The sequence below is a fragment of the Carassius auratus genome, chromosome 28 (assembly GCF_003368295.1).
Source record: "Carassius auratus strain Wakin chromosome 28, ASM336829v1, whole genome shotgun sequence".
NCBI classification, from domain to species: Eukaryota; Metazoa; Chordata; class Actinopteri; order Cypriniformes; family Cyprinidae; genus Carassius; species Carassius auratus.
In genome coordinates this window covers 7,708,892-7,719,976 of record NC_039270.1, presented here as the reverse complement: position 1 = coordinate 7,719,976, position 11,085 = coordinate 7,708,892, and the positions used below count along the sequence as shown (strand labels likewise).

Genomic DNA, 11,085 nt, shown 5'->3' with positions numbered 1-11,085 from the left:
GCACTTGGAAATAAATCAATATGTTCTTGCAGGACAGAAAACACTAAGAATTCCAGATTGTTTCTGAAACTGTAACTTCGTTTAAAAAAATACAATTCAAATAAAAACTCACCTGTCACCTGTAAAACAGTACAAACTCATTTAATTCCAGAAGGACTGTATGTTACGGATAATCAAAAGATTATACGCTGATATTCTATTGTTCCAAGTCCTGTTTGACGTTTTTCCTCAATAGAACACAAAAAGATGAATGCAGTGAATATATACAGTGACCATGAGCAGCAAATCTTCAAAAAGGATGAGAAACACTATAAGAAGTAGTCTTTCGATGGCATTATGTGATAAACATAGCAAGACTTGAAGCTAGTCACTTTGAACTGCACAGAAAGCGGCAGTGCAAACATTTTAAACAGAAAAAATACTTATAGATTGGAGTATCATGAGTAAATGATTTTTCATTTATTATGGGCGAACTGTTTAGTTACTGAAGGGAGATTTCCTCTTTGTTATTGTCAAGATAAGATACCATACAGTACTTCAGCCTAGACAATGGTAATGCCTACATGTCTTGACACGTCACACCCTCAGTGTCAGATAGTTATGTGTTTGAGTTTTTTTATTGCACCTTATGACAGTTCTTCCATCACGAAGGCAGCTGACTAGTTAAAGCTAAAATGTCAGTCAGCGAATGGAGGTCTGAATAAACTGTAACCAGCATTGCAGTTGAAACTGTTGAGCAACATCCGTTAGTATTGGAAATGAGTCTGAACTAGAGAGACTTTAAACAGCGTGCCTCCATATCCTGTTATGATCTTAGGCCAAACTGAAAGGTGTCATACATTTTTCCATCCTGTATTTGTAGTAGTGTTAAAGGTCTAGGATAGCATCTCAAAAGATTCAGAGAGGTGGCTGATAAGGTGCATTTCTGAATTCAAATTGTGGACGTGTATTTGAATTATATTAGTATGAATACAAATTTAAAATGAATCATGCGGTCAACGGATGAACATGAATTAGTTTCAAATGGAAAAAATATAGATATTACACAGATTTGTTGTAATATGATAGCATAACAAACACCAGTACTCTTTTACACTGGGTTGACTGCAGTGGAAATCAATTGTGAAGATATGTTATGTGTTTTGGAAAATACTTCTGGTTTTGTAGGCATGTGGGTCTATAACTTCTACACAGTGCTGACACACACACTCTCTAACCTAAATGAGCTGTTCATGGAGTACTTGTCCTGAGCCGTACTGTGCACTTGTGATGTGGGTGGTTTAATGAATAACTAAGTCAGATAGCTGGAGTGGAGAAACCATTATTTAGTTTATGCAATAGATCTATCCAGTATAATTGGCCAAGCGTTCGTGAAATGTCATGATACAAATTCTCTGAAGTGACAGTAAATGGCACGGCCATTTTCTTGCTGTTAGGCTCTTTTACATAATTTATTACAAGCCTGAACGGAGCTCCACGTAGGGTTGGTTGACAGCCGGTGTAATTTAGCTTCTCTGGATCCGCGAGCCGGCGTTGTAACTGTGACTCAAAGCCTATTTAAAGAGAAGATAAGGTCAGTGTAACAGGTCACTGTCAGCTTTGTAATCCTAAAAGAAATGCCAAGGCAATACACTGTTCAAAACAATTTGAATAAATTCTTAGTGATATAACAAATCAAGTGAATTTTACATTGTATAATGGGCAAGGTTATGGTGAATACAAACCAGTGTTTGAGCTAAGAGATACAATAGATTTCATTCTGAGCGATGCATGGTGATTAGAGTTCTGACACCTTCCTCCTACTTCTTTTCAGCGTTCCCATTTTTTGCCTCCCCCTCACTGCAGCTGACATCAAAGAACATCTGTTTGTTGTGCAAACCCGCCTCTGAACTCCCCGTTAAGCCGTAGCACTCGCAATGTCATAAGTTCTTCATCCGAGACCGGTTTCTAAGAGAGGGAGAGCGTTAAAGTTGCATGGGCATACTGTATGCTTTCTGTATATGCGTGCGAGTATGTTTACCCGTGACACTCATATGAAAAACCAGTGGTGCGTCCAATCAGGGAACAGAATTCGGCTTTGCTTTTCCCAGGAAATTAGGCTGCTTTTCTCCTAGCTGCAGTGGGGCAGAAAAATCACAGGCCATTAGGCACAGAAACACATGAGCACCGTTCTTATTGTGATACAGAGTACAGTTCCATGTCAATAATAACATTTATTGCATATAAGGTGCAGGTGGAAGATTAAAAGCATGACATTCCCAGATCTAGAACACAGAAAACAGGTATAGCAGCCTGGGGTTTTGAACAGAAAGACAAACAGACAGACAGACAGACAGACAGATCAAATTATTCAACACTGTACTTAGTTCAGGCTGCTTTCCTGACATCTGGAGCCAAGGACTCATTATTCATAAGAGTAGAGACAAACTGGACCCTAATAATTTCAGAGGCATTTGTGTAAGCAGTAATCTGGGGAAGATATTTGGCAGTATTTAAAACCATAGAAGTGTAAAGTTCCTTAATGAGCACGATGTCCTAAACCCGAGTCAGATTGGCTTCCTTCCAAATCACAGAACGACTGACCACATTTGCACCCTACACACCCTAATCAATAAAACCAAGACCAAAAATGGACAAATATTTGCACGCTTTGTCAATTTCAAAAAAGCATTATATTTGGCACAACTGACTATATTATAAGCTTTTACAAAGTGGTGTAGGGGGTGGGTAAAGTTTTTGACTTTGTAAAATCAATGTATTCAAACAACAAATTGGCAACAAACAGAATTCTTCACCGAGAAAAGAGGAGTGCGGCAGGGCTGTAGCCTGAGTCCAACACTGTTCAACATTTACATTAATGAATTAGCGGTGCAGTTGGAACAGTCTGCAGCTCCTGGACTCTCTCTACAAGACAAAAACATCAAGATTTTGCTGTACGCAGATGATCTGGTGCTGCTAACACCATCCTCACAGGGACTACAGCAGCACCTGGACCTGCTGGACAACTACTGCCAGAACTGGGCCCTGGCAGTAAACCTCAAAAATACCAACCAACATCATCAACAACTACATTCCTCACTGCATCGGGGAGTTTCAGTTCGGCAGTGAATGCTCTCAAAGATAAAGCTCGAAGAGCTCTATATGGCATTAAGAAAAAAATCCAAAATATTAAAATAACGCTTCCAATTTGGTGTAAAATCTTTGATAGTGTGATTCAGCCCATAGCGCTGTATGGAAGTGAGGTTTGGGGTCCACTCAGTGATCAGAGCTACACTAGATGGGATAGACATCCAACAGAAGCCCTACACACAGAATTCTGCAAAATAATTCTAAAATTAATATGCATAAAAGATCCCTCAAATTCTGTATGCATCTTAAATCAAGTCCCACATATTTTAAAGCAATAAAAAAAACCAAGAACTGAACCCTGAAAAGAGTCCACTCAGTCAGCTAGATCTGAGACTTAATAACCTGACTAACTCTAACCACTAACACTAACCAAACCAGCACTGCTTTTCACCCGAAAATCAAAATAAATCAAATGATCAAACAATCTAAAGATAGATATCTTGAACATTGGGATCAAGAAACTAAAACACAAAGTAAATTACAAATCTATCGAACTCTAAAATCAAATTATGCATTAGAAGATTATCTTCAGACTGTCAGAGACACAAAGCAGACACGGATCCTGAGCAGACAGACAGAGAGAAAGACAGATAGATAGATAGATAGATAGATAGATAGATAGATAGATAGATAGATAGATAGATAGATAGATAGATAGAGAAAAAGAAACAAAGACAGACATACAGATAGACAGATAGAAAGACAGACAGACAGATAGACAGACAGAAAGACAGACAGACAGAGAGAAAGACAGACAGAGAGAAAGACAGACAGATACAGTAGATGCAATTTATTTTCGAAATATAAATCACTCTTTGCAGCCTTTGCTGCATCTTCAAAGTTAATCACATTAATATATAGAAAGATAGTCGAATATAACTGTATGAACAGGAGCTCTAAAACTGACAGAACAAAGAATGAAGACAAAGTTTTTTTCTCAAAAAGGCAGTTGTGAACTAATTTACATATCATTTGAAGTTAGGAACCATTTGCTGTGGAAGGTAGCTTCTAACACCAAAGTACAATAAAACAGTGACAGGCACATGTGAATCTTTATCTGTGTGGCCTTTCATACTACAATCCACTGGACAGACAAACACATGACTGGCTTTTGGTAGGTTGTTTGCTGTATAAATAACAGGGAGTGCACGGTCAGAGTGATATCTAACTCAGTCATACCCCAGGTCCTCTCTTGTCCCATCATATCCCCATCATTAGGACTGGTTGCCCGGGCAGATAATAATGTGGTGTGTGATCCTTATTTGAATTGCACCCATGAGCTAACAGTGACGTCAACGTAATTAGTTACACTGCATTAAAAAGTCCATGGATAAAATAGCATCAAAATGATTTTAATTTAATCTAATTTCTCATTAATGCTATTTTGCCCAAACAGAGTAAGTTTTTTTTTTAGGATTGTTTTTCCCTTGCATTGCCTACAAATAAATACTTATAAATTTCTTGCCATTACCAAATACTCAATTCAATCTTTTTATCGATTTATTTTCTTTCACTTACCTCAGATTTTAGATTTCTTTTTATACCTGACCGTTCACTGACCTCATTGATCTGAGCTTATGTACCACAGTTTTTGAGTAAACATTGCCAAAATTATCCACAAATAATGGTGTTGACAAAAAGATTATAACCAAGATTTGGTAATTAATATAGCATAAGCAGAGATTTTTAAAAGGCTGGAAATTTTTGGCCAATAACATCAAATTAGATAAAGGGATTCAGCACATCACAAGGGCTAAAATAATTTAACCCAATTAAACCATTTCCCCCCCATAACTGCAATCCTACAGTTACATGATTACAGTCATCATTGTCATCAAATATATATGCAGTTGTTATTTAATTCTAATATATTATAAACATATATAGTTGTCACTTTAAATGATGATACGGATACGACATTCACAAGTAGGATGTTTTGCAGCCAATCAAAAACTTTTTTTCTTTTTTTTTTATCAAGCAGTTTCACGCTAAATATTAGTGTTTGTTATGCGTGTGTACTCACAAATCATTGGTGTAAATGTATGAGATGCAATTCTTGGGAATAAAAAGAAAACTCCCTTTTTGCTTCAAAACATATCAGCTTGGCGTTTTGATGACATTTAATTTCAATTTATTAATTTTCTAATTACCCCAGCACAATTGCAGCGTTTGTGCGTTTGATAAAACAAAACAATGATAAACAGATTAGCTAAGGTTGTACCAAAGCTATGGTCTTCTGTCATGTCTGCTCACTACTTAGCCTTTATATTTATTCAGTCATTTGATCTACTTAGGGGCATAAATGTCGCTTTAACAGTCATGTTTGCGAAATATGAACATGGAAATGATATACGATACCTCCATGAATAGCCTGTCTTTTTTGTGGTACTAGGTAACGCCTGACGTCAAGAGCCTCTATGACGGGCTCAACGTAAATGTATTAAATCCTACCTCTTCTCTGCTCGATGGTCAAATAAGCCAATGGGCTTAAAGGACGTCAGGAGTAGGACCCGCCTCTCGCTCAAGCCTGACCAATCATATTCCGTGGATTCGATATTCGTTTTGTTGTGACCTTTGGAAGCGCGTCCCCGCCCACCGCGTGTCCGTGGCGGAGGAAAACTATAAATAGAGGAGGATGACAGCAGCAGAGGACGAAATCGTAAAACACCCAGATAGAGGGGGTGGAGAGGAGCTTTTTGGGAAGGTGAAACAGCAAATACCTTACAGATAACGGAGCAAGCTAAGAAGAAGAAGGAAAAAAAAATAAAATAAAAATAAAACATTTCAAGTCTACCAACTGGAATACCTTTATGTTAATGTGAAGAAAGTATTTATATCTATTTTTTCTATTTGCACTAGTTAAGGCTACTGCAACTACTGAAAGTCGTCATTTTGTAAACTCAAGTAAGTATTTCATATTTTGTATGGCATTGTTATTTTCGTGATTAGTCCAGTTTGTAAAGTATTACTCGCTGTATTAGGGTTATTGCAGAGCGTTGTCTGTAATAGTTTACTGAAACCTTAAGAGAATTTAAATGAAGGCAGCTTGCTGCGTCAGTCGTGGGCTGTAGACTTTAGGAGCTCGGAGGGATTGCCAACTATGGCAAAACACATTCTTGCAACAGAAGCCATACAGTTACATAGCAGTGCAAGTGATCAAATACCATAGAATATGATATAGGTTATATTCAATTTGTCAGCACATCCAAGTCGAATTGCACAGGATAGCCACAGCATATACTGGTCTCTTGTCTTTAATGTATACCTCTATATGGTGCATTTCATGCACGCATTAGTATTATAGCATTAATGTATCTGTTTTTAAACTGTACATTGTGTCCTCGCGTGCGCTTTAATCTTCCCTGTGTACTGGGTGGGTTGCGACGATACGATCTCAGACGTCCTATACTCGCTTTAAATGTACAAACCAAACACTGTCTCCTTTTATATTTGATAATCAATGAGTAAATCGAACCATATCAGTTTGGTTTAACATTCAAGCGCGTTATTATTTCTATTCGCTTCATCGACGACCGTACGTCGATATGTGCGTGTGCTGACTGGTTTTCATTTCTCCTCGTGACACATTCAGGTTTAATTATTAAAGTCTCGCATTCTTGTGTCGGATTTCCACACGAAACTCTCTATTTTACAGACTTACGTGACGAGCTCGAGACAAAGTTTGGTTATGACGACAGCAGTATAATGGTTACAGTGCAGGGTCTAGTCAGGGCAAGTTAGTTATTACGTAACTCTATCAGCTCCGCGAGTCCCAGTGCATCCTTCCTATAATGGTAAACTGCAATTATAGAACTAGCTTAGTGGTAATATATACTCGACACAAGGTGTTGTCTTGAATTGAAAATAGAGAGGAAGTACGTATTCAACCAGTGCACTGAGGTTAAGGATTGCTTGTGTGCTTGTGTAAAATCGAATCCGCTCACAAGCCTGCCCTTACGAAAATTAACCATGGTTTTATTATAGTAAAATTGTAGTAATAACAAAGTTTTTTTTGTCATATTAACTAACATTGGTACCATAGTTAAACTATGTTTAGTGTTGCAAAACCACTGTTAATTTGTGGTTACTTTGGTTTAACGAGCTTAACCATGGTTTCATGGTTTGAACTTAATTTGTATGGTCAATTTTCGCAAGACTAAGAATGCGCAAGCTGTTTTATCAAAACATTCATGTTATTCTAATGAACTCTCTATTGAAGTGCCCCTATTATGGGTAATGAAAGGTTCATATTTGGGGTTTGGTAGGCCCCACCAATGGGTTGCGATGCATGCAAGGTCAAAAAAACACTTTTATGACTATTATCTGTGGTGATCTGTCCAATTGGCCTCATTTCATCATGCCTGATAAAGCAGTGTTTGTGAGAGCAGTGCTGCTAGCATTGTGTACAGCATTGCCATGGAAACCACTATTTTTATTGCTCCAAAAGTGGCATCTAGTGCCAAAGAATGAATTTGCATTTTCATTCAGACCAATGCAAAAAGGCCAACAAGTGGGCAGGAAATATGCTAATGTTTCATGTTGACTTGAACATGAAATGTCTTGGGATTCGTTTTAAAAACAACTTGTTTCAATTATTCAGATTTGACTCTTTCTTTTGAGCGACAATAAATTAATACACGGTGCACTTTCAGATTTATACTTTGCTGTATGTTTACATTCACTTAGAGCTGTGTTACACACTGCATGATAGGTAATTTTCAAAAATCCACAATAGGGGCACTTTGCGAAAACTGACAGATTTCCAGCTGAGAATAATGAGCTGGAGTTATTCACGCTATTTGTTTTTTGCTTCTCTCCAGGAACCGGATCAGCCGTTTGTGGACTGAGACGTTCCCTCTGCAACCAGCACTTTGTTTTGAACCGTTTCCCCCCCACCCAGTTTCTGTTTATTTGCCTGGCTCCAGCCGAGCCTTGCCCTCTGGTGGCTTACAACACAATACACAAATTCAAACAGCCAACGGTGGTGATACTCCAGGGCAGCACAGCAGCTATGCAGCTTGAAATCCAAGTGGCACTCAACTTCATCATTTCGTACTTGTACAATAAGCTGCCCAGGCGACGTGTCAACATTTTCGGAGAGGAGTTGGAGCGACAGCTGAAAAAGAAATACGAGGGACATTGGTACCCGGACAAGCCATACAAAGGGTCTGGATTCAGGTGTATACATGTCGGGGAGAAAGTGGACCCAGTTGTAGAGATAGCCGCCAAAGAAAGTGGGTTGGACATTGAGGATGTCCGCAACAACCTGCCTCAGGACCTCAGTGTCTGGATTGATCCTTTCGAGGTGTCTTATCAGATTGGGGAGAAGGGACCCGTCAAGGTGCTCTATGTGGACGACAGTAATGAGAATGGGCTGGAGTTGGACAAGGAGATCAAGAACAGCTTTAACCCAGAGGCCCAGGTCTTCATGCCCATTAGCGAACCCCTAGGCATGTCCCCCACCTCCAGTTCCCCGTCCCCACCGTTCGGCCAGTCGGCGGCGGTCAGCCCCACCTTCATGCGCCGTTCCACGCAACATTTAACCTTTACCACTGCCAGCTTCGCCGCCACCAAATTTGGTTCCACGAAAATGAAAAGCAATGGGCGGAACGCCAACAAGGTGACCCGAAACTCCCCCACCAACCTGGGCCTGAATGTAAACAACCTCCTGAAGCAGAAAGCCATGTCCACATCAATGCATTCTCTCTATGGCATCGGCTTGGGCAGTCAACCGCAGAAGCCCTCTGCCCTGTCTCCCAACGCCAAGGAGTTTGTATTCCCCAATCTCCAGGGGCAGGGCAGCGCAAGTGCAATGTTCCCCGGGGAAACGTCCCTCAATCTCAGCCCTCTCCCGTACAATAATGCCTTTGACGTGTTTGCAGCCTATGGGGGCCTTAATGAGAAGTCCCTCATGGACAGTCTGAGTTTCAGCTTGAGCAACATGCAGTATTCTAACCAGCAATTCCAGCCAGTGATGGCCAACTAGAAAACGAGAATACTACTAACGACCAGAGATATGTGATGGGACGGTGGAAAGCTCACGTTTGGAAAATCCCCAATAAATGGAAAAAAACAAAAAGAAAATCTCAAAGCAACACTTCAACTGTAAAGTCCCAGTGAATAAGTCAAACGACGAGCCCGAGGGTGAACCATGTTGTTCCCTTGAGTATTTTTGTTATTCTTTTTACGAGTAAGCTTGTTGTACAATCAAGCTTCGTTATCTAAACTCATATTGTTTTAAGTTGTTTTCTTTTGCCAACCAAGCACAAAATTATTTTTACTGACTGTTTTAAGATATCTTTATGAAGAAGAAAACTACAAATCAAGGCCTCTAATAGTATTCAAGGTATAGCTACACAGCCAATCTCCGAGGATTGGCCTGAATGCTGAATGAGGGATTTCCTGGTCTTTTTTCTAACTGTATAATTAATTTAGTAGAAAGTTTGTAAAATATCAGAGTATATATTGTTTCTACGACATATTGCATTTATATCTTTTTACTACTCCAGTGATCTGTGATGGCTGCAGCAGCTTTTGTTATAATTTTTTTTTATTGAAATTGTTAAAATGAAATCCATCTTTAAAAACATCAGCTATTCTAAAGACTATGTACAGAATATTCCATTGTGTTGGGATTTAAAAATATTTGCTCTTTGGGGGGAAAAAAGAGAAAAAAAAAATAAGAGTTGTATTTTCTGTTAAGAGTTCAAAGATTTTTGCTATACTATGGACAAAATGTAATCGTATATTAATTTTGTACCAACATTGTGCAATACTTGACAAAAACAAATAGTATAACAAAGTATTTGGAGTCAGTGTCTTACATGTAAGGAGGGACTGATAGTTTATTAAGTTTGTATTAAAATGCTTGAAATTATACTCTTGGTCTTAAGCTTTTTATTCATATCTTCATTTTCTATCTCTACTCTTTCCCTGCTCTCATTACAAACTGTAAATTACTCGTACATGCTACAGGATTACTGTTTTACTGTTCTCGTTTTCAGTCTGCTTAAGAAAATGTTGTCTTCTCCAGATGCAAGAGTGCATTTCCATAAATGGGGTTCATTAATGTAAGTATCCATGACTTGCAGTGTAGCGTTCAGATCAGCATTTATTCTTATAGTCATGAACGGCATTTATCCATTTGCAAGATGCTTTTATCCAAATAATTTAAGATGCATTTTATCAGTATATGTATTCCCTGGAAATTGAACTGCGACCTTGTTGCGAGCGCCATGCCCTTTCAGAAAAATAGAGGAGCTTTGTTTACTTACTAGAGGTTGATATTTAAATAAATCCAGGTTGTTTTTATACTAGTTGCCCCCTAAACCACAAGCATTCACTAAACCTTCACAAAGAGAAAGACTAAACAGACTAACCGGGATTGTTATGCAAAAACAAGTTCATATATTTGTATCTTTTGAAGATGAACATTTGAATCTGTTTTGGATTCTTCCATGATGCAACAGCAGAACTATGTGAAGGCTGAGCTATGTTTTGCAGTATTGTTATTGCAGTTCCTCGATTCGATTAAAGTCAGCTAGCTGGTCTAAGCATTTAACAGCTCTCCTGATTCCAGTAAGCAAAACGAATCTATATTTAGAGCTCTAATTAAGTTGATTGAGCTAAGTGAATTGAGGAGGGAAGTCGCAGATGAGTTAACCCACAACCTCACTTTCTTTGGTAGATTTTGTCACCCTCCCTTTCCTGCGTAATGTCGGTTTCTAATAGAGCAAGCTTTTTGAGACTTACAACTAAATGAACTATACACTTTGAGGCTCTCTGTGAAAGCAATGGGACAAAACACAGCAGCACTTTTATTAATTTGTTCACAAATGCTGTTTTCACAAGAAAATAATGAAAGGTTATTTGTTGGTATCTGTGGTTAAATAAAGAAGCTTTAACATCCATGGAACCTTTCTATTCCACAAAACGTTCTTTATAGTGAGGAAAGGT

The 11,085-nt window shown here is 38.6% G+C and overlaps 1 protein-coding gene and 1 long non-coding RNA gene across 2 annotated transcripts; one reads left to right on the top strand and one right to left on the bottom strand.

Moving 5' to 3' along the window:
- Window positions 1–435: 435 nt before the first annotated feature.
- LOC113046643 (uncharacterized) lies at window positions 436–5,700 on the bottom strand. Its single transcript, XR_003276132.1, has 4 exons — window positions 5,488–5,700; window positions 2,021–2,114; window positions 1,725–1,947; window positions 436–1,553 (listed from the first exon to the last, which is right to left on the bottom strand). It is a non-coding gene; the product is annotated as an uncharacterized LOC113046643 (long non-coding RNA).
- A 68-nt stretch (window positions 5,701–5,768) lies between these two features.
- Window positions 5,769–10,006, top strand: LOC113046642 (protein Tob1-like). Its single transcript, XM_026207508.1, has 2 exons — window positions 5,769–6,033; window positions 7,950–10,006. The coding sequence occupies exon 2, from the start codon at window positions 8,141–8,143 to the stop codon at window positions 9,113–9,115; it is 975 nt and encodes a 324-aa protein (XP_026063293.1). The 5' UTR covers window positions 5,769–6,033; window positions 7,950–8,140; the 3' UTR covers window positions 9,116–10,006.
- Window positions 10,007–11,085: the final 1,079 nt, after the last annotated feature.

What these genes read in the sequence shown, in the direction of transcription:
- LOC113046642 (XM_026207508.1), top strand. Translation starts at nt 8,141, where the DNA reads ATGCAGCTTGAAATCCAAGTGGCACTCAACTTCATCATTTCGTACTTG.